Genomic DNA, 23,171 nt, shown 5'->3' on the forward strand with positions numbered 1-23,171 from the left:
CCTGCAGGACAGAGTGGAACTGCCACATAGAGTTTCTAAGGCTGCAATCTTTACGGAAGCTGATCCCCAAGTCTTTCTCTCCCAGAGACACTGATGGGTTCAAACCACCAACCTTCAGTTTGCGGCCAAGCACTTAACCACTGTGCCACCAGGGCTCCTTTCTGTAAGATTATAGCTTTGCAAACTCTATGGGGAATTTCTACTTTGTTCTATGGGGTTGCTATAAGTTGGAATTGACTCAACAGCAGTGGCTTTGGAGTTTTGGATCTATATGCATATAGACTAACTACCAGACTGCCTTTGAGTCTTGATTATTTTTTAACATGATGAGATGCTTTTCCTTAAAAAATGCACCCAACATTCATACTTTGGGGAAAAAAAAAAAATTGTACAGCTGTGGGGAGGTTTAGGATCCCAGAAAACCATTCCCAGATGTTTAGGTGAAGAACCCACCCAGCCTCATTGTCTCATGGAGCAGGTTAACAGATGTCGAAATGACGCTTTGGCCGTTTCCTGCAGAAATACTGGTGTCTAGACATAGAATCGGGAGCTCTGGTAGCATAGTGGCTAAGACACTTGCCTGCTAACCAGACGGCTGGAGGTTCAAACCCACCAGCCACTCCTCGGAAGGAAGGTTGGGCGATCCTACTTCCGTAGTGATACTGCCTCGGAAACCCAAGGAGGGGTCGCTATGAGTCAGGGCTGACTCGACGGCACACAACAAAAACAACAGGCACAGAATCGGTGTTTACAGAGAGCGTTGACTCACCCACCTCACCCTTCCCGCTCCCCCCACCACACAGTTGAGATTGGTGCCCAAGAGAATGGCTCCTGGATCAGCCGTGTGACCTTGGCAGGTGCCTCCCCCTTCTCTGTGCCTACATGCAATGAATTACCTAACTGGCAGAGTGAAATAAAGACCTCAGAGAGGAGGTAAGACCTTGGCTCTCAGATAACACCTGGCTCTACCGGTTACCTCTGACCTTGGCAAGTTCTTAACCTTTCTAAAAGGCTAATGATAGCCTCTTTTATCAGCTGGGGCTGGACGTCCAAGAGATAAGCTCGGTAAGACTGTGCAACTGAAACCTGAGAGATGTAACTGCTTTTGTCAAGAAAAGGTCATCCATCTCTCTTCCAAAAAGCAAAGCAAGAAACTTTTTGGGGGGAGGATGAAGGGGAGTGATGGGGTCTTAAGCAGGAGGTGAACAAGGTAACAAAGATGACAACAGAATGGCCCCGGGTGAGAGAGAGCTTGTGGGAAACACCTTGTATTTCCCACAGACCCCTTTTTGCGTCACTTGGCTCAGCTGTCTCTGGGAAACTGACAAAGCGGTGGACCCCCTGGCCACAAACACTCTCCTTGGCATACAATTTCCTGGACTTCCTAAAACCTCTGAAAGCCACCACCATCTCTACAGAAAAAAGGGAGGAAGTGATAAGTCAGGAGAGTGATCACTCTTGGGGGGACTGTGTGGAGGGGTGTTTACAGACAGCTCTGCCTCCTGACCTGGTGCTAACGACTCCGGCAAGTTCAATTTTTGCAGTCACTTTGCACATGATTTGGGCACGGATATATACATGTTGTTGTGTGCCGTTGAGTCCATAGCGACCCCTCCTTGGGTTTCCGAGGCAGTATCGCTACGGAAGTAGATTGCCCAACCTTCCTTCCGAGGAGTGGCTGGTGGGTTTGAACCGCCAGCCTTCTGGTTAGCAGTCAAGTGCTTTAGCCACTATGCTACCAGAGCTCCTATACATATTATACCTTGGTTAAAAAAAAAAAATTAAGACCCAACCTATCAGATAAAGGTTTGGCAGGAGACACTCTAAACAGGACAATGGCATTTCTACCAAGTGGGACTGTGGCACCCTCCGCGATGCCAAACCCGTCTGTATTTTTTAATTTTGTCTTTTACATTCACTGCAAATTATTTTAGAATGAGGGAAAATAAAGTCTGTAAAGGTGTTTTCCAAGGTGTCAAGGGTGGTGTCAGACAGAACTTTCTGCAGTGACGGCAGGGTTCCACATCTCTGCAGTCCAATCCAGTAGCCCCAGCCACATGCAGCTACTGAGCATGAATTCATTAATGATTAATTAACTCGCATTTTAATGGAAATAGCCACGTGTGGGCTAGGGCCTAGTGTACTAGACCTACCCTGCTGGTCCAGGGCAGAGCATAAGGGAGTTTATTATCATATTCTTGCTACTTTTCTGTAGGCTTGAACATTTTTCCCAGGTCTGCTTTTAAAAAGGTTTTTTTTTTTTTTTTTTTTAATTTTTATTGTGATTTAGGTGAAAGTTTACAGAGCAAATTCAGTTTTTTGAAAAAATTTTTTGTTGTGATTTGGGTGAGTTTACAGAACAAATTCATTTTCCATATAGTAGTTGATACATATTGTCTCATGACATTGTCTGCAGTCCCCACAGTGTAACAGCTCTCTTCCCACATCCTCCTTGTCAGTCACCTCTTCCCTGTGTCCCTCTTTCCTGTGCATTCCTGCCCCCTGACCTATCTCCCTGTCCAAACGCTGCCCTTCTCTTCTCCCATAACTAGTTGCTGGAAGGCGTGTTCACCCTATTGCTTGTCTATTGGTTGGCTGGAAGCCACAGGAGTGTTTCCAATTTGAGACTTGAGGAGTAAATAAGGGCCATCTTCTCGGGCTCTCACCCGGCTTTATCACACCAATAAACCTGGTCTCTTTTATGATTTTGAGTTTTGTCCCACGTTGTTCTCCCACTCCATCCAGGATCTCCGGCACTGGTCCCAAAAGGGATCAATTTCAGAGTTGAAGGAGGAACACAGACAGAGACAAAACAAAAGCGCTGGCATTATCGGTAGCTTTATTAAATTCATGTACCTTCTAAAAAAGATTACAAAAAGGAATACTTCATTTAAGTGTAATACTGTCTTTATGGACCGTACCGTGGTCGGAAAGTGAAAATAAAGGCCATGAATATACGTGAGAAGAGAAGGCAGGGCCCCTGTGGCCCGCCTTAACGCCCAACCCCTGCATGGGGAGAGAGTAAACAGCCTGGATAACCAGAGACTTATCTGGAGGGTCTAGAGCTTCTGGGCCAATAAGCTGCTTCTAGAAGCTTAAAATAAATGTACTCGCGCACTCACAGGCTGGCTGGAGAGCTAACTCTTGTACCGCTTCTGAAAGCTGCCCGAGGCCTCAGGCTCCATCAGACACAAGAGGTCACACCTCCAGGCTTGGCTCTGCTTCCTCTCCAATTTACACGCTAACACACGACCTTGTGTGTCCCGTGTGCCCATCCAAGCTCTTTTGTCTTAGGTACACCCCATAAATAAAAATCAAAGCAAGCCAGGCTACACGAAGCCAAGGAAATCTACTTTTCTAGGAGAGAAGCCAGCATTTAGCTTTACTGAATGAGTGTGTAAGCTTTGAGAGCTTACTTTTGCCCTGTTGAGGTTTGGCTCCAAAGCCCTGAAGGCTGAGCTGAGAACTGGCTGTGACGGGGTGAGGGGCACGACGTGGATTCGGTTGAGATCTTACTCTATGGTCACAGGCACAATGGAGGCCCTGAATCCTTCCCAGAGTCTTGGCTGGTGCAAACAGTTAATGCGCAGCGGCTAACCTCTGGGTTTGAGTCTACCCAGAGGTGCCTGGGTAGAGAGGCCTGGCTGATCGATTTAGGACAACAAATCAGCCTGAGCACCCAGTTCTGCCCTGACACACAGGGGGCTCCGTGAGCAGGAGTAGACTTAACGGCAAATGGTTTTAGAATCCTTCCCTTTTCCTGTTCACAAAGGAAAGGAACAGGAAGAAATGCTATCTTCAGATTCTGGGGACAAAACAGGCCACGGAGGAAATGGTTTCCCAGATGAGCTCCGTTTCCAATGGGCTTTGTTCCAGGCAGCCCTGGAAGCTGTTCGGCTGGGAAAAAACAGCTGCCCTTGTTTGGTTTTCGGCAAAGCCCTGTCTCTTTAAGTTTGCGTTGGGAGTCCTGTGGGGGCAGCCAACTTTTAATCGAACACACATGGGACTCTTGGCCTCGCCCTGTGCTTCGCCAGCAGGCACATGCCCTGTTTTCTTTCCTTTGAGGAGAGAATTTCTGGAGCCCTGGGGAGTGAGAGGGCGGCCACACTCCCCATAGCTCTGGGCCCAGGAGTGGGGCAGCCTCTCTGAGAACCAGATTCATGTCCTGCATGTCTGCAGGCCTACAGAATTTTCTAGGAAAATCACTGTTTGCTAAGGCAGGCCTCTGTGCAGGGAGGGGGTGGGTTTCTGGTGATTTCTGGACATTAATTGATTTCCTATAGGTCCCCGGGCCCCCTAGGCTCGTATGTCTTGGCTGCAGGGGTCTCTGGGCTCCCACCTGAAAGGGGGTGGGGGAGTGAGAATGAGAAGGCACAGAGCTTTCTGCTTGGGGACAAGGACAGCATCTCTTTTGTAAAGAGAACAGAAGAAAATCCGCACCCCCCAAGAAAATTGTAGGGAGTGGACTATTATACAGCAAACAATTAAACATGGGGGGAAGAAAGCCACTCGTGCGTAATAACATTCAGGCTATGCAATTCCAGTGACTCTTCCATTTGCCAACAAATAATATGACCCCCTGGCTCCCTTAATGATTTTAAAATATACTATTTTTTTTCCCTCTTGTCCTCCATCCACAATTGCCAGCTTATTGTTCTGAGTGTTCATAAAAGTCACACCCCAGCATCAGCCACTGGCGCCAATTTATACAGGAATTTAGTTCCAGTCTGTGCTGTGGCTGCTCTGAACTGGGTAATGGGAAAACATGCCTGGAGCTGCAGGGGAGAAACCCACTTGCCATGGAGACCAGGGCCTTAGAGAGTGTGTATGGGGGGTGGCCGAGGAGAGGGGCTGTGGGGGCAGACCAGGGAGGGCTCACTCCAGGGCAGACTGGCCCGAGGGGAGGCATAAGCGCCCTCACAGCTACTCTTCTGCAGAGGAAGACGCAGGGCTCTCGTCATCCGACATCGGGGCAAACTGAAATGAGAAGCAGGAATCCTTTTGTTGGGCATTCTTTCACCAATCTGCGAGGTGCCAGCTGTGTGGAAGTGGCAGGGAGTGGTAAGCAAGAGGTGCAGTCCTGGGCCTCAAGGAGGCGAAGTTCTGGGGGAGATGCCATGAAAAAGTCAACGCATAAAGGCAGTAGAGGATTTTCCTCAGGAAGAAGTGATGGAGTGGGTTAGAGAGGGTGACGTCTGAGCTGACGCCTGAACCCCCGTGCCGAGGGGTTAGCCATGAATGGTCTGAGGGAAGGATGCTCTGTGCAGAGGAAACAGCAAGTGCAAAGGCCCTGAGGTAGACAGGAAGGAGCAGAGGAAACAAGGGGGAAAGAGAGAGAGGAAGTGAAGGCAAGGAGGGGCCGGGCAATTGTGCAGGGCCTGGTGGGATATGGGGAGGACTTGGGCTTTTACCCCCAGTGAGGTGGGAGCCATGGAGGGTTGTAAGCAGAGGAGGACTCAGGACCGTGGCAACTCTGGGGACAGAGTGCAGGGGATAATGGTAGGAGCCGGGGACCAGGGTGGTGGGTGAGCGATGATGGGGGCGTTAGGGTTTGTCATTCAGGAGTCCTTGAGGACAGGACCCCAGGTCAGAGAACAGGAGGGCTGAGAACATCAGCAGTCCCATCACTCCCATGTTACAGGTGAGGCCCCACGGGTCCAGAGCTGATCCCTGGCAGCACCAGGCTGAGGCCAGCTGCCCTAACGCCTTGAAGGGTGAAGTCTGAAAACTTCCGAGCTGCAATACAAACCTAGAGACCAGGGGGAGACAGCCGCCCCATAACCTATCACTGTGGCCAACACCCACCATGCCACTCTTGAATCCAGTCCCAAATATGCCTCAGGAGGGCAGGGTGAAGACTGAGGGACAGTGACCCTGCCTGTCCAAGTTTCTCCAGTCAGATAGACCCTGTGCCTCTGACCCTTCCCAGCTGTGAGCCTTTGAACCTGAGATGTAATAACCCCTCTGAGCCTCAGCTTCCCCACCTGGAAAACAGGAGTAACAACAGGACATATGCAATGAATGGGAGTCCAACCCATCACTCACGGCAGGCGGTCCATCAGACAGGAGGCCCTTACCACACGGTGAGTCACATTACACTCCTGTTGCTTCCTGGAAGAGTGTTTTGCTAACAGGTATGATTTAAAAGCCCCAGATTTCTGTGCTCATTAAGAGGAATGCTGGGTTAGACAAACTTATAGATTAGGCTTCTTTGCTATGAAGACTTCTTGGGGGCCTTCAACACACCAACGTGGTTTCAGTAAAAGCCAAAGTCCTCTCTGCAGCCCCCAAGGTCCTTCATGACCTGTCCCATCACCTCCCCATCCTCCTCAACACCTGCTTTCCTTCCAGCTACACTGGTCTCCCTGGCACTCCTCAACCAGACAGGCACGGTCCAGCCTCAGGGCCTTTGCACAGGCTGCTTCCCTGGTTGGATAGCCACTCAACTCACTCCCTCACTTCCTCAGAAGGTCTGCTCAGCTGTTAGCCCCTCGCTGAGGCCTACACTAGAGCCCCTATCACTTGCTGATGCTTTGTGTTATTTTTAAAATAATTTGTGGAGTTGTTGAAAAGATACATTGCAAAACACACCGATTCAGCCATTTCTACGTGTAAAATTCAGAGATGTTGGTAACATCCTTCAAGTCATGCAACCATTCTCACCCTCCTTTTGAGTCGTTCCTCCCCCACTAACATAAACTTACTCCCGAGCTTCCCACCTCATCTTCCAAGTGGCTGTTTCTATTTTCTGATTTTTTTCTCACTGTTTTCCATTTCACCTCAGCACTTCCCATCACCTGGCTCTTAATCACTGATTTGCTTATAGCTTCACCTGGGCAGACACCTTTCTGTTTTGTTCCCTGTTGTGACTGTCAAGGCCTGGAACGGCCTAACACACAGCTGGTACTCAGTAGATATCTGTCAAATGAGTGAATGTTCATGGCATTGTGAATGGACTGAATTGTGTCCCCCCCAAAAAATTCGTGTTATAAATCCTAACCTCTATGCCTGTGGTTACAATCCCATTTAGGAAAGTGTTCTTTGTTATGTTCATGAGGCAGGATTAGTGTGCTGTGTGTTCTAAATTAATCTCTTTTGAGTCTTTTGAGGTATTAAAGAGATTAAAACAAGCCAGCAAGCAGGCAGAGATGGAGGAAGAGACATGCCAAAGCTACGTGAAGATCACTCAGGAGCAGAAGCTCAGGAGAGACAAGGACCTTCCTCCAGAGCCAACAGAGAGAGAAAGCTTTTCCCTCGAGCCTGCACCTCCCTCCCAAATCGTGAGAGAATAAATTTGTTTGTTTGTTAAAGCCATCCACTTGTGGTATTTTTGTTATAGCAAAAAAAAAAAAACAAACTCACTGCTGTCGAGTTGATTCAGCTCACAGCAACCCCTTCTTGGGTTTCTGAGGCAGTATCACTACAGAAGTAGATTGCCCAATCTTCCTTCCTAGGAGTGACTGGTAGGTTTGAACCGCCAGCCTTCTGGTTAGCAGTCAAATGCCTTAGGCAACAGAAAACTAAGACATTCATATAGAAGGTGAATTTGGATGCAGACAGATCCGGGTTCCGGTATTCCTATGCCAACTAGGCAAGCTCCAGGCCTCATCTCCTCACTGGGGCCCCATGAATGTTCAATGGCAGATGACTGTAAAGTCCTTGGTACGTGCCCACTGGGGTACCATCAGCTTCCCATGAACCTCAGTCCCTGCCCAGATGCCCCCACTCCCTGCCTGGGTCTGACTCACCGAGCACTTGATGTTCATACGGGAGTACAGCATGGACGCAATCTCACTCTGCCCGGCATCCAAGGCCACCATTAAGGCTGTGCTCCCGTCCTGCAAAGCATGTGCTGCTGTGAGGTCGCCCGCACAGTGCTCCCACTCTCCCCAGGTGTGTGTCTGGGCGGTACTCACTCGGTCAGTGAGTGAGATGTTGCAGCTGGGCACTGCTAGCAGCAGCCTGGTGATCTCTTTGTGGCCGTGTTCACAGGCACACATGAGCGCCGTGGAGCCATCGTCGTCCTGCACGTTGACGTCCGCCTTGCAGGCCAGTAGGGCTTCGACCACGTCCACCCGCCCGTGGCTGACTGCCAGCATCAGGGCTGTCTGCCCCGCCTAGGCAAGGGAAGGAACAGGCTCATGGTCCACACAGGCCTCGGGGCATGTCATCCATGCTCCAGAACCTTCCATGGCTCTGATGCTAACATACACCCTCCCTTACTGGCCTCCTGTATCTCAAACATGTACACACCCTTCCAATTGCTGGGCCTTTGCACTTGTTGGTCCCGCTGCCTCCTGCTGGCAGCTCCTTCTAACCCCTCAGGTCGCTACTTAAATGTCTCCTCCTCCAGGAAGCTCTCCTTGACTGTGCCTCCTCCCATCTAAAGCAGGTTCCTAACTCACACATGTAAGTTTTTGAACTAACTTTTAAGCTTGCTTTAAAAAAAAAAAAAAAAGAATCTAGGAGCTAAAATTTGTACATTTTTCTGTATGTCAATTAAACCTCTAAAAATAATAAACCAATAAAAACCAAGCAAGGTTGCTCCCATCACACCCCATCACAATGCCCCATTTCTTTCCTTCATTTCATTTAGGTGGCTGCAAATCCCTCCCTCCTCGCAGTCCCCATCTGGTCCTGGTTGCCTTTCTCTTTGGCCTGGACAACATGGCCCATGCCTAGTCTCACCCGTGGTCTCCAGCTTCCACTCTCTGGCACACTGTCCCCCACAGCAGTGGATAGAGTTTTCAAACCAGGAATCAGGCCATGCATGCCACTTTTCTGCTTAAAATCTCCTTGGTGGCCTCCTGTAGCCCCCAGAATCCAAACCTGGCCCAAGCCCCTGTACTGCCTTGAAATGCTCACGCCTGCTGGGGCTCCCCTGCTAGTTAGTGAACAGCAGGAAGGTGGACTATGCCTGTGTGTGTCTGTCTGAGTCCCCAGCGTCCAGCCTAGTCAACCTCATTGTTGATTAACGCCTGACCAAGAAGGACAAGGGATGTGTTTGTTGGATCAAGAAAAGGTGGGGACTCACGTGTCCTCCCACCCCCATTTCCACAAGCAGTTCCTGAATGAGATGCAGCCTGGAAGGAGCTCTGACTTCTAGGAAAGACACAAATACACAGAGGTATGGTGCCTAAGGCACTTGACTGCTAACCAGAAGGCTGGTGGTTCAAAACCCACCAGCCACTCTTTGGAAGGAAGATTGATTGGGCAATCTATTTCTGTAGTGATACTGCCTCAGAAACCCAAGGAGGGGTCACTATGAGTCAGATCTGACTCAATGGCAGTGAGTTTAGGCGCTCTGGTAGTGTAGTGCCTAAGGCATTTGACTGCTAACCAGAAGGCTGGCAGTTCAAACCCACCGGCCACTCCTCAGAAGGTTGGGCAACCTACTTCCATAGTGATATTGCCTTGGAAATCTAAGGAGGGGTCACTATGAGTCAGGTCTGACTTGACAGTACATAACAACAACAAAGTTCATTAGTGGTTAACGGGTGGGAGGGAAGGGCTGGGCAGTCACTGCTTCTTGTTGTTGTTGTTAGGGGCCGTCGAGTCGGGTCCAACTCATAGCGACCCCAATCATTGCTTAGGGGCCCTGAGTTTCTGTCAACAGTCATAAGTAGCTCGGAAAAGGGCAGTGATGATGGCTGCACAACACAATGAACGCAATGTCACTGAACTGTAGGGTAAAGAGGGTTGAAATTGCAGACGTTTTGTTATGTATATATTTTTACCACAATTGAAAAGAAAGACAAAGGGAGGGGTGCTCTGGAGCTAGAGCACCTGAGTTCAGATTCCCAGGTGCTTGGGCTTGGGGCCCAGCCATAAGACCTAATGAAGGCCCATGAGCCCATACCTGGCTGGCTTTGGCATTGACGTCTCCGAGCCGGAAGAGCTGTAGGATGGTCTCGATGTCATCCTGGGTCTTCAGAGAGGCCAGGGCAGTGAGCATGATGGGGCTGTAGCCGGCACGGTTCTGCTTGTCCACCTGGCAGACACCTGAGTGGGGCGGAGCAAGGTGGGCATGAGCCCTCGGACCCCATCCAAGCTGGCCAGGTCCGCCTCAGGGCTGGGGGAGGCTCCTGGAGCACCAGGCCGTGTCTCCGCTGTTAGACTGGGTACTCTGTGTCATCCCACCACAATGAGCACCATGTTGCCTCCCTCCCTCACTGTGTGGCCTTATATCTCCCCTTTCTCAGACTGAGGACCCCATTCTTCTCCAGGGATCTCCAACTCCACAGACTAGGGGCTCCAACAGGTGGAGGCTGTGCTGCCTCCATCAGACTGGGGGCCCCTTAGGTTGGGTCCCCACATTTAGGACTGACAGTAGGAGCTGTGTCTCCCCCATTAATCTAGAAGATCCATTCAGCCCTCAGACTGGTGCATTTCTCCTTCATCAGACTGACAGGCCATGTCCCCATCAGACTGGGGAAGGGCAAGTTTCTCCTGCCTAACTGAGGACCACATCTCTCTAAGTCTTCTCTCAGACTAGGGTCTAAAGCTGTCACCTCCATTATACCAGACCCTTGGAAAGGCCACATCTTGTCCATAAGACCATGATGCCTGCCTTTTTCACCACACTGGGGCTAAAGGTAGGGACCATGTCACCCTGCCTCAGACTGGGAGGGCGGTATCTCCCCCTTCAGACTGGGAGGGCAGAATCTCTCCCCTCAGACTCAGGGTGGTAGCCAGCCCCCTGCCCCTGCCCCCAGCAGTCCCCTTGTCACCGCACTGGCCCGCCTGGCTCACCACTGTCCAGCAGCTGCCGCACCACAGGAAAGTTGGCATGAGACACGGAGTAGTGCAGCGCAGTATTGCCATTGCTGTCGGCAATGTTGACCACGTAATCCAGCAGCCGCGCTGACATGGCCCGAAACGTGACCAGGTGGCGCCGCACGAGCTCAGGTTGTGCGTCACTGCGGCAGGCCAGGCGCAACCACTCCTGCAGCACCGTGGTGTAGGCCACTTTCTGGACACAAAATCAGGCAGGTGTGGGGAAGAGGCGGGTCAGGGGAGGGCACCACACCCCTGCTGGATAAGCCCTTAAAGGCAAGGGGAGTGTGGACAACCTTGTCCTGAACAAGACCCTTGAAGGGAAAGTGTGGACACCCCATCCTACCACATATGAGCCCCCTGGAGTACAGACAGCCTCAGAAAGAAGTGTGGACACCTCCATCTCAGATTAGATCCTCGAAAGGAAGTTGAGACACCTCAGTCCCAAACATACTCCAATAGAAGCATGGACACCTCCCTCTGGACAAAATCTTTGAAGGTAAGTGTAGCTGTCCCCAGAGGGAAACATGGACAGCTTCCCCCCTCAAGCCCCGGAAGGAACAGGAACCACAGAGATCCAGGCTTGGCCTGCAGGCGTCATCCTCGGCCCCCTCCCCACCTCCCTGGCTCCTCTCCAAGGCCTGTGACTCAGCTGCCACCCAACCCCTAAGTTCCTGGCTTCAATCCCAGAACCCCTACAAAGCAAAGGAAGATACTGAGGATGAGGAGAAGTTGGGGGGCGGGTACCCAGCCCAAGGCCTGACTGTACCAGCTCCCGCTCGGTGAGGGCATTGGGGTTGTCCAGGTACTTTTCCAGGGCCAGGCAGGCAGAGATGAGGTCTGGGCTTAGCTCCATCCTGTCGGCAAACGAGAGAGAAGTTTAGTTTTGGAGCACCACCTCAGCCTCCTCACGTCCACCTGTGGTACTGAGGTGGACCCAACTCTTCCCACCACGGTACCTACAGTCGGCCAGAGGTTCTCCGAATGGTGGAAATCAGTCAAGACCCTTAGCTAACACATTCCCTCAGACCCCCTTCACCAGAGACACACATTTACAATTCACCCCAAGGGGCAGAGGTGGAAAACACACAGAGCCCACAAGAACGTAAACTCACAGGCCGCAGTTTATTCCAAGTGGTCAGTGACAGGTGGAAAATAATTTTCCAAAGGGCAGAGTTTTCATCAGGGGAAAAAAGAGACAAAAGCAGGATGGGAAGGTAGGATATGTGGGTGGTTTAGGATAAACTTTGTCACCTAAATCCTAATCACAGCAGCTTGCACTGCCCCCATCAGGCCCTTTATCAAAACTTCTAGACTTTCAGATACCAAGGAGAAATTCTGACTAAGGTGTATATGACTGATGGGAAGTTCGCTCAGGGCGCTTCAATAGTGGGGATTTGAGGTAGAGGTCACCAACACCTGGCCTACCCTAAATCCCTCCCGTCCAGAAAACTGACCGGCTCTCCTCTTCCACGTTTGACCCCGATGCTCCCTCAGCCGTGAGCATGTCCTGGGACTCCTGAGACAGCTGGCCCTCTTGATGACTGGTCTTGGCCACTGCTGTCCCTGCAGGCCTGAGCTGGGGGGCTTCGGCCACACTGGAAACCCTCTTCTCGGGCTCTGGGGCCTCACTCTTTGTGCTCTCGTTGTCTGAAAAGTTCTCTGCTGTGCTGGAGTCCTCGGATGAGGATTCGTACCTGGAGAGGAAGGATGGACGGGCGGGGAGAGATGCAGCGGACGGGATGGGACATGGAGAGGAAGAGCAGGGGGCACTGGCAACCAGCCCGCTCTGGGCCTCAGTTTCCTCGTCGGTTAAGTGGAGATGACAGCAGTATTGACCTCATAGGGCTGCCGGGAGATGGCTTACAGTACACCTAGCTCACGGCAAGTGCCCAATAAACATGAGCTGTGATGTAGACCCTGCTTGGAGGGAGCTGGAGAGGGATGTGGCTTCTCACCTTCATGGTCTACACTTTGGTGCCCCTTGTCCCTTGTCCCTTATACAGTTGTTACTGATTCAGACCCTTGTCCCATTGTGAACAGGACCCTCTTAGGCTTCTTGCTGCCTCTGGACAAAGACTAAACGCCTCTCCTTCATCGAGCGGCCCTGGACTCCCTGGCCCCACGAGTGCCTCCTCTGTGGCCCCACAATGCCTGTCATCCCCCCATCACTGCTCCATCACTCTAGGTCGGAGCTGCCTGTCAATGTTGCCCCCCTCCCACTGCACCAGGGGTTCTGTCAGGAACAGGTGTCAAGGCTTGTGTCTCTCAGGGGTGGGACAGTGCAGAGGCTACACTGCAGGCTCGGCAGCCAGGCCCCTGGGGCAGATTCCTGGGTCCCTGTGGGACCTCATCGCAGGTACTCAGCCTCTTCACACCTTAGCTTCCTCATCCAGCTATTAAGATGTGAGCAAATTAATTAACTAAAGGGAGGGGCTCAGGGCGGGCACTCAGTCCATATGTCATGGGGAGTGCACCAAGGAGCAAATAGGAGGGTTGAACAAAAGGGTGGGGAGTATGAGGGGGGGGGTCCTCTCACCCGCCATTGACCCCCACAAACTGGAGGCTCTTCTGGTGGGCTGCTGGGTCCGTGGGCTCCTCTTTCCCCTTCATGATGGACTGCACGCCTGCCTGGGGCCCGCCTGGGGGAAAAGGGAGCATCGGGAGGGTCCTTCTCAGTGACCCTGTGCCCAGGCCTCCTGGTGCCCTAGCCTCCTCTGTGGCCACCATCACTTACCTGCACCCTCAGCCTCCTCTGACTCACATGGGGCTGCTCGCCTGGCAGGCACCCCATCTACGTTCTTCTCAGGCTGTGCCAGGGAGGCTGCTGTGGACACTGGGGGTGACAGGGATGATTCTGTACAATCCCGTTTGAGACCTGGAGGGGTAGGACAAGAGGCGTCTGCTGTGGGTAACAACAGTATAAACAGCTAACTTTGTGGAACACACTCTGGGGCCAGAACTTTCTGCGTTACCTCATTAAGACTTCCTGGCCTGCAATGGGGAAAGGTTATTACAAAGGAGGAAACTGAGGCACAAAGGTTGCCTGAGGTCACCCAGTAAACAAACAGCAGAACACGATTCCAACCCTGGTCTGTGACCTGCCCCACAGCTGGGGCAGAAGACCCTCTGACCCCACAATCCTGGCTTGTACTCCACCTTCGACACTGGACCTCATATTCTCTGGATACAAGGTTTGATCACAACCAAGCACAGTGCTTCCCACACAGACACGAAGCTAAGTTTCCCCGCATAGGAGCTGTGTGACCTTGGCAAGTCACTTAACCTCTCTGGGCCTCAGGCAGATGACAGTTCTTAAGGCTTAGAACAACCTCTGCATCCCAAGCACTCAAAAAGCATTTGCTGATTCCAGAAAACTGTAAACCAAATTTTGCTATATTATTGTTACTATAATTTCTTTTGTTCACAGAAGCAGGGTTATGCTGTGGCTATCACTTTGAGGGCAGCCTCATTTTCTTTATTTAACATCAAGTAGGTACAGGTATGGCATAGTACCTAAGGCACTTGACTGATACCAGAAGGCTGACAGTTCAAACCCACCAGCCACTCCTCAGAAGGAAGATTGGGTAATCCGTAGTGATACTGCCTCAGAAACCCAACAAGGGGTCGCTATGAGTTGGATCTGACTCGACGGCAATGAGTTGGGCTTGGGTTGGGCAAAAGATGTAATAGGATTATTAAAAAATTAAAATTAAAACTCCACCCAGTTGGTCTGAGGATAAACAGCATCCTGGGCACACAGCCCCAAGAGTGCTCACTGAAGGACCTCCCCTTCCTGCCACTGGCCACAGACTCTGAAGGCCAATTAATTCTAATTCTCCCTAACAGTTAACATACTTTTTGACATACACAGGAACTACTTCCTCAACTTCAACAAGGAGGAGGGGAGTCAAGGACGCCACAGAAAAAATGGGGAGACAGGGCGGGTCCATGGTGGACATTTAAGCCATCGACACTCTGAACAGCCCATGCCGATTCCGGGCTGGGGCTCTAACTCACAGGGAGGGCTGGGGAGCTGCTGGCTTTTTAACTTTGGCAATAAATTCACATTTAACAAGCACACACACTCCCTGAGTGGCCAAATGAAATGGGTCAGGAGGCAGACGGGCAAGTTCACTGTCTCGATCTGTGCTCAAACTCAGGGGCTTCTGATTGAAATTCCTGGGAGGATCAAAAAAGGAGGCCGCCTCAGGCCCATCCTGCCCATGGACGAAGTAGGCCCTGCTTTTACTGGCTGGCACTTTTGCAGCATAGGCGGTCAAGGTTAGACAGACATTGAAACTCCAAAATAACGACAACAAACAATAATCAAATGAACAAGCAGTATATCATTATTCCACAAGGGAATATGGCAAAGTGATACCAAAATGTCTATGGAAGAATCAATGTCCATGACGAGCTAAGACAATTTTCCAAAGAGGAACAGAGACAGAAACCCGGCCTACGTGAGAGTAAAACATATTCCAAAACCACAGTTATCAAACAGTGGAATATTGTCACAGAAACAAATAGATGAAGGGAGCACAGGAGAGGACCCAACACAGGTCCCATGTGTGGAGAAGGATGAGAAAGGATGAATTCTGTGGTGAACGGTGTTGGAAAAAGTGGTGTAATCCACCTGAGAAAAATCAAGCTAGATCCCCACCACCTTATACCTTACTGGGGAAAAAAAAAAAAATCTGAAGGATTAATATGAAGGTATAACCAACCCAATAGAAGAAATTGTAACAGAATATTAGAGTCCTCAGGAAAGTAAAAGATTCCTTTCAAAAATTCCTCCAAGCACAATATGATGCCTTTGAGTGTATCCAAAATAAAGATTCCTATTTTATTTTGTTAAAAAAATCTCACAAAGTTAATAGACAGGAGAAAACAGACTAGGAGAAGATATTCACCATATCAAAAATGGGCAAGGGGTCAATAAACTTTTTTGGCAAAAGGCCAGGTAGTAAATATTTTAGACTTTGTGGGCGATACAGTCTGTTGGAAATACTCACCCCAGCTGCTGTAGCTCAAAAGCACCCTCAGATAATACAGAAAGGACTGGGTGTGGCTATGTTCCAAAAAATGTGAATTTCATAGAATTTTGCTCATGCTAAAAAACTATTCTTCCTTTCATAGTTTTCAACCATTTAAAAACGTAAAAACCATTCCTAGTTTGTGAGCCACACAAAAACAGGCAGAGTGGGCTGGACTTGGCCCAAGAACCACTGTTTGCCAACTCCTAATCTGGAATATGCCTGTAACTTCTGGAATCTACCCAAAGAAAAATGAATAAGTGATTCACAGAGGAATCTTACTAAGCATATAAGGAAATGTCCAAGTTCACCAGAAACAAGAGAAAAGCAAATTTAAACAATAAGGAGATACCACTTTCTATCACCGCCAGGTAGTTAAAAAATTAGAAAGTTGGATAAAAGCATGTGATGGTGGGGATGGTGGGAAATAGGCAACTCAGACCAAAGCATGGCTCTTGTAGAGTGTAGAACCTTTCTGGAAAAGATTTGGAATGAAGTTAAGTCTGTGTGTCCTGTGTGATCCAACAGCCCCACTTCTGGGAATGTAATCCTGAGGTCAAGCGGGGACGTGTGAAGATGCCCTCAGCACTGTTAATAGTGACAGGATTGGAAGTCATCCCGGTGCCACCACAGGGGATTGGAAAAGAAAAGTGCCTAAGGTGGAAACCTACATAGCCAATAAATGTGACAAACCAGATTTACAAAGAGCACGTTGAGAAGAAAAAAATGAGGAACAGAACAAGGTTTTTTTTTAAGCACAATACCATTTAAGGAAATTAAACACACACAGCATATTTTTAAGGACACTCAAGTATCTAAATAAGCTTCTGGAAGGTGGGTTGGAAGGAAACCTTACATGGGAGCTGGTAGGATTATGATGGGGATGTGAACGGCACATGGCAGAGCTTGGCAAACTATGGCCATGGGCATGGCTTTTACGTTTTTAAATGGCTGGGGGGGAATGAAAGGATGAATATCATTTGTGACATATGAAAATGATATGAAATTGAAATTCAGTGTCCAAAATAAAGTTTTATTGGCACAGGGCCACAGGCATTCATTTGCATACCGTCTATGGCTGCTCTCACGCTACAGTCCGCAGAGCTGAGTTTGCTGCAGAAACCATACTGCCCAGAAAGTCAAAAATATTTACCGACTCCCAGTGTAGAGACAGACACTCTGGTGGCATAGCGCCTAAGGTATTTGACTGCTAATCAGAAGGCTGACGGTTCAAACCCACCAGCCACTCCTCAGAAGGAAGATTGGGCAATCTGTTTCCATAGAGATACAACCTCAGAAACCCAAGGAGTGATTGCTATGAGTTGGATCCAACTTGACGGTAGTGAGTTTTTGTAAGTGTAGAGATCAGACGAAGGTTAGGACGGTTGCTAATCCAACTCAATTTGGGTTTCTCAAGTTTGAAAGAAATTTTTAAAAATGTTTATAATCATTCACCCACACGGCATGGTAAGCATGTGAAGTTACAGGAACCAAACAAAAAAAACTCCAAACTCACTGCTGTCAAGTCAATTTGACTCATAGCGACCCCTCCTTGGGATTCTGAGGCTGTATCTCTATACAGGTAGACTGCCCAATCTTCCTTCTGAGGAGTGGCTGGTAGGTTTGAACTACCAGCCTTCTGGTTACCACAGGGGTGTAAAGCAATTTGGTAACAAAAAGGCCTCAAAAATGTCCTTTCAGAAACCTGCCCTGAGAAAACAGATCAAAAGACTCAAGGGGTTCTGTTGGAAGGATGTCTGCGCAGCATCACTTACAGTGGAGAAAAGTCAGACTCAGCAAGATGGCCCAGCACAGGCTAGTCACGTACCTCCCCCACCGCCTCTCATCAGAAAATGACTCAGCTGTCAACAAATAAATCGTGTTTCCAAATTATTTTTACCAAGGTAGGAAAATGCTCCCGGGATGTTAAATGGGGATCAAAGACGGAGTTTTGAAATTCTGGCTTGGAGGCCCTTGAACAAATTCCTTAACCTCCCTGTGCCCTCAGCTTCCTCATCTGTAAAATGGGAATAAAACGCACCACTCCAGGTATGGGGTTGCTAGAGGTTTAAATAGGAGCTCTGGTAGCATAGTGCCTAAGGCACTTGATTGCTCACCAGAAGGCTGGCGGTTCAAACCCACCAGCCACTTCTCGGAAGGAAGGTTGGGCAATTCTACTTCTGTAGTGATACTGCCTTGGAAACCCAAGGAGAGGTCGCTATGAGTCCGGGCCGACTCGATGGCAAACAACAACAACAACAACACCAGAGGTTTAAATGAACTGAAATAAGGAAAAGTCATCAAATAACATCTGACATTTAGGAAGGGCTGCTAAAGTACTTTTAAAAATAAAATACAAGAGAAATAGCAGCTTCTGTCAACTTGGGGATGGCAGATTTGAAAAATATCTGCTATATTATGCACTGAATATTGAGAAAGCAAGCAGCAAAAGCATCGACAAGAGCTACATCTGGGGGTAGTGGGTTTGCGGGGGGGTTTGTTTTTTTGTCCTAGATTTTTCTGTACTTTCCAAACTTTCCACCAAGAACATGAACAGCTTTTAAAGGAACAGGTTTTAAATAAGAGCAGAGGAAATTTCAAAGCCTTGGAAAGATGCCAGCAGCATCTGTACTCAGCTGCCCCGTTTTCCCCTTGACCCTTCCTGTGGCACTTGGGGCACGGACAGGCTTTGTGGGGGCTCCAAGCCTCTGCTGGTCCCACCTACCTTCACCAGCCAGAGAGGAGAGCCTGCCTCCCACCCTGCCTGGCCTTCTCGGCAGTGAGTAAACTCCTGCTCTGCTGAACACAGAGCCTCACTACTGAAGGCAGAGTTGAGTTTGCTTCAGAGACTCCTTGAAGCCGGAATATTTACCAACCCCCAGGACACAGGGTGGAAAGAAGGGAAAAAATAACAAAGTAAAACAAGAGGAGGTCCTAGGTGGTTAGCTTGGCTGCTAACCAAAAGGTTGGAGGTTGCAGCCCGCTCAGCCTCCAAAGAAAGGCCTGGCAATTACTTTGGAAAAATCAGCAACTGAAAACCGTACAGATCACAGTTCTACTATGACACACATAGGGTCCCCAGAAGTCAGAACTGACGCAACAGCAACTGGTTTTCACTAGATGGCAATGAGGCTTCACCCCCACCTTGCCTCCTCCTCCAGGGAGTCCTCCCTGACTTACCCATTGAGCACATGGACTTACAGACTTACACCGAGTACTTGTTGAATCCTAGGCTCCCCTCTTCCCCACCTCACTAACCCCAGCTTCACACATTCCACTTGTGCAACACCTTGAGAGCCCAAGGTCTTTCTCAGCTCAAGCCTTTGGCCTCGCTGGGCCCTGGATTGGGAACTGTCCTCCATTCCATTCTGTGTCGGCTGATGCCTGGCTTCTTCTCTCCTTTCACATTTTGGTTCAAAGATGCTCTTGGGAAAGGCTATTAGAAGCAAAGAATCACCCTTTGGAAATCTGCTACCGCTACTAGTATGTTGAACACATGACACAAATTAATGCACTTAAGCCTCACATCAATCTTCTAAATACGGGCTATCAAGACCTCTGTTTTGCTGATGAGGAAATTAAGGCACAAAAAACTTTCTCAAGGGCACAGACTCAAGGAGCAGGGAAACCAGGATCTGAACTCACGCCACCACCCCATCCAACTGCCACCCATCCCATGCCCTTGTTGTGTTTGCTTCAAACACTTATTCTTTGCAGTTGTGTTTCTTCACTTTTTCAACATAGTCTGTCTTTATTGCAGAGGCTTTCATTAGTCTGGTTCAATGCCGGGTCCCCAGAGGCTAGAGGAGTCTGGGACATATTCACCACTTGAAAAATAGTGGTTGAATAAGAAGATATTGAATGACCACAATCCAATTCCAGCCCAAGGCAGAGACTGGGCTGGCTACAGCTAGTTCAGTGAGACAAAAAGAACAACTTTCAGGAGTGCAGCCTGCACGGGGAGTGGACACTGTTAAGTCTGAGTGTCCTACAGGCAGGAGGCCCCATGGGTGCCCTGGGAGGCTGGTCTGGAATGAAAGTTGCCTCTCAAGTGTCCCATGGCTGGGCTGGGTGGAGCCCCTGGCTGGGGACCAGAGCCACAGGGCCGGGTGTTTGGGACGGACACAGAACAGAGGGTGATGTCTGGAGCCAGCCAGGAACAACATGGGGAGGCAAAAAACACAGCTGGTCCCCACCCTCCAGTCCCTCTGCAGGGCACTGGTCACCAGTCATCAGAGGCTGGGACAAGGACCTGGGCCTCACCGTTGAGCCTTGTTGCAGGTTCAGGCTGATGTGGGTTCAGATCTTGCCTTGGCTGTGTGACACAGGGCAAGTGAACCTCCTCTCTGAGCCTCAGTTCCCTTGTTCACATGGCTGGCCTGAAAATTAGCAGCAGCCACAACAAGCACTGACTGTGCACTTACTGTGTGTGTTAATTCACAACGGTCCCAGAGACGGAATTTATTATATGCCACTTCACAAATGGGAAGCTGAGGCCCAAAGAGGTGAAGCCACTTGCCCACGGTCACACAGCAGGAAGCTGGATTTGAACCCAGGTCACCTAGCTGCAGGGCCCATGTTTTTAGCTCCTCTGTGGACAAAGCACTTAGCACAACACCTGGCACCCGGCTAGCGCTGGATAAATAACAGCTGTCATTATTACAAATTATTCTGGCACGTCTCTCCAGGGGTGGTGTCAGGGCAGCTGACATTCTGCACACCCGGAATCCCCTTTCCTGGCATGAAGACTCAGCACTTCCTCCAGGAAGCCCCCCTTCCTCCCTTACAGGCCACAGGGTTTGGGTGGGGCTATTCCACCCTCAGGCTCTGGGGCTGAGCAGTGGCTGGCTCAGCAAAAAGCACATGATCCAAGCCAGCCAATGAGAGGCATCCTTGGGATTTTTATCGGCACTATCTGAACCCAAGGGGACTTCCTCCCTACTGAGCTAGATGCCAGCCTAAGGAGAAAGCCTGCCCGAGAGATGAGCCTCCAGGGCAGACAGAAGAAGAAGACAGGTGAGATTCTTGATGACATCCTAGCACCTGAATCCAACTATGCTTAAAGCTGTCTCTAAGTTACATGAACCAACACAAAATAAAAAACCAAACTCACTGCCATCGAGTCAATTCCAACTCACAGCGACCCCCATTGGGTTTCCGAGGCAGTAAATCTTTACAGAAGTAGATTGCCCAGTCTTCCTTCTGCGGAGAGGCTGGTAGGTTTGAACCTCCAACCTTCTGGTTAGCAGTCAACTGCCTTAGGCACTATGCCACCAGAGCTCCTTTGAACCAACACATACCCTTTTAATTGCTTAAACTGTGCTGGCATTGGTTCCTGCCACTTACTGAAAAAATAGAGAAGGCCAGAAAACAACAGTTTTGGGGACTGCGCAACATGCCAGACACAAGGACCAGTACTTAACAGAAACCAAATTTCTCTGCATGGCCCCTGAAGCCCAGAAGCCAACAGCACAATTCTTCTTTGTGAATGGAAAGATAGGCTCCAAGAGCTGCGGTGAGTGGTCTGTCTGGTGGGAAGCCAGAACACGGCTGTGCCCTGGTGTTCGGAGGGACCCAGCTGGTCTCCCCTACCCGCCATCACTCACCTGCCGCCCCATCACAGCCACGCTCTGTGATACTGATCTTCTTTACCATGTGAACGTTACCAGTGGGCACAGCAGGCGCTGGGAACGCTGTCTCCACCACCTCGTGGCTGCGGAACACAGAGGGGCTCTCGGCCCTGCCAGATGTAGCCAGGGCCCGCAGCCCTGCCCCGTAGGGCTCCAGATTGTGGGCCCGCTGTGCAGGGGCTCCAGCGGCTGTGCTGGCCGCCACCTCCACCTCCCGGGGCCCCTCCACCACCCGGACAGTGTCTGCACGGACCGGGCTGTCCGACACCAACGGTGGCCGGGCCTGAGCTGCCTGCAGCTCCTGTAGCGCTTTTTTGAGCTGTGTCTCCAACACAGCAACTTTGGCAGCAAGGGCTGCCTCCCCGTCAGGCATGCCCAAGTCCCGCTCGCGGACCCAGGTGCCCACACTTCGGGTTTCGTGTGCCGCCGGGTCCTCGGGGGGCTCAGGGAGGTCCAGGCAGAGCTCGCCACGGCCCCGGGCCCCTGTGGGGTGGCCCAGAAATTTCTGGCTCTTGAGCTGGACTGTGAGCTGTCGCTTCTCCTCCTGCAGCACAGAGAGCTTCACCTGGAGCACGGGGATCAGCTTCACCTGCTCCTCCAGCTGCCGCAGCTTCCGCAGAGCACCCGCCATCTGCTCCCGCACGTGAGCCAGGTGTCCTGCACTGGGCGGCACCGGCGTGGACAGTCCTGACCCCCGTGGCGTTGGGGGCGGCAGCCCCACTCCCACCAAGGAGCTTGTTGAGCCGGCTGCACTGGGTGTCAGGGAGCCCAGGCTGGGGGGCGCAGCGGCCTGGTCCTCGAGGCGGCGGCGGGCATCCAGCAGGGTGCGCTCCACACGTGGATTGACACCTGCTCGGCTGTCCAGGGCGCCATACTGTGGATAGAAGCCACGGCCGCAGTAGGAGTAGGCCGAGTGGCGGCTGTCCCCGCTGGCATTGGAGCAGAGTGACTCAGTGGATGTCCACCAAGATCCGGGACCGCGGGGCAGAGAGCCAAGGCGGGGGCGACGCTGCACGGCCACCCGCCGCAGGGTGTGGCCCTTCTCAATGTCATCCACATACTTGAGGAAGTCCAGGTCGAGGCGGTAGCCATAGGGTGTCTCCACAGAGTAGGGTGGGTCAGTGTCTTTGGCAGGGAAGGCAGGCGGGGAGGCTGGACCAGGGGTCCCTGGGGTGGAAAGAAATGCCTGCTGAATGCTTGCTTCTGTCTTCCTTCTACAGCAAAGACTTAAGCCCACCAGGCTCTCAACCTGTGAACTACCTGTGGCTTCCCAAGCCCAGACCCCCAGGGTAGGACCATGTCTCCCCTTCATTCTCTCAGGGCAGAGCTGTGTCTGCCCTTAAAACCCCTGGGCAGTCTTGTCTTCCTCCCACAGACCCCTAGAGTAGGGCCCCACCTCCCCTTCACACTCCCAAGGCATCCCCTCCATCCCCTCCAGACTCCTGACCTGGGAAGGGGGCCGGTACATGCAGGACCTGGGCCATCCTCTTTTCAGCAGATGTTCCTTGGGAGTCACTTAGAGGACTGTGAGTCAGACTGCCTGCAGCACCAGCTGAAGCTCACCTGAGGCAGGGGGAAATGACAGAGTGGGGTATCAGGAAGAGACTGCAGGAGGAAGAGAGGTGAGCTGCCCCCCAGTCAGCCCCCTGTACCCTTCCTCCTGGGATAAGAGCCTCCTATCCAGGCCTGGGACCCTCTCACAGATGTATGTGTGTACACACACACA

General features: G+C 50.9%; 1 protein-coding gene across 1 annotated transcript; it reads right to left on the reverse strand.

The window, feature by feature from the left end:
* Window positions 1-4,923: 4,923 nt before the first annotated feature.
* Window positions 4,924-22,929, reverse strand: KANK2 (KN motif and ankyrin repeat domains 2). The gene is made up of 11 exons (XM_042782653.1): window positions 22,893-22,929; window positions 21,422-22,612; window positions 13,514-13,654; window positions 13,316-13,418; window positions 12,234-12,473; window positions 11,546-11,633; window positions 10,753-10,972; window positions 9,860-10,002; window positions 7,917-8,117; window positions 7,749-7,838; window positions 4,924-4,977 (listed from the first exon to the last, which is right to left on the reverse strand). The coding sequence occupies exons 1-11, from the start codon at window positions 22,927-22,929 to the stop codon at window positions 4,924-4,926; spliced, it is 2,508 nt and encodes an 835-aa protein (XP_042638587.1).
* Window positions 22,930-23,171: the final 242 nt, after the last annotated feature.

This window comes from Orycteropus afer, unplaced genomic scaffold (genome assembly GCF_000298275.1).
Source record: "Orycteropus afer afer isolate SDZICR_OR568_19922 unplaced genomic scaffold, OryAfe1.0 scaffold00402, whole genome shotgun sequence".
Classification (NCBI taxonomy): Eukaryota; Metazoa; Chordata; class Mammalia; order Tubulidentata; family Orycteropodidae; genus Orycteropus; species Orycteropus afer.

Excerpts from the sequence above, each read along its gene's own strand:
- KANK2 (XM_042782653.1), bottom strand. The coding sequence starts at position 22,929 with ATGGCCCAGGTCCTGCATGTACCGGCCCCCTTCCCAG. Across the intron at positions 13,655-21,421 it reads TGGCTGTGATGGGGCGGCAG|GTCTCAAACGGGATTGTACA; the intron begins GTGAGTGATGGC and ends CTACCCCTCCAG. Across the intron at positions 7,839-7,916 it reads ACATCTCACTCACTGACCGA|GACGGGAGCACAGCCTTAAT; the intron begins GTGAGTACCGCC and ends CATGCTTTGCAG.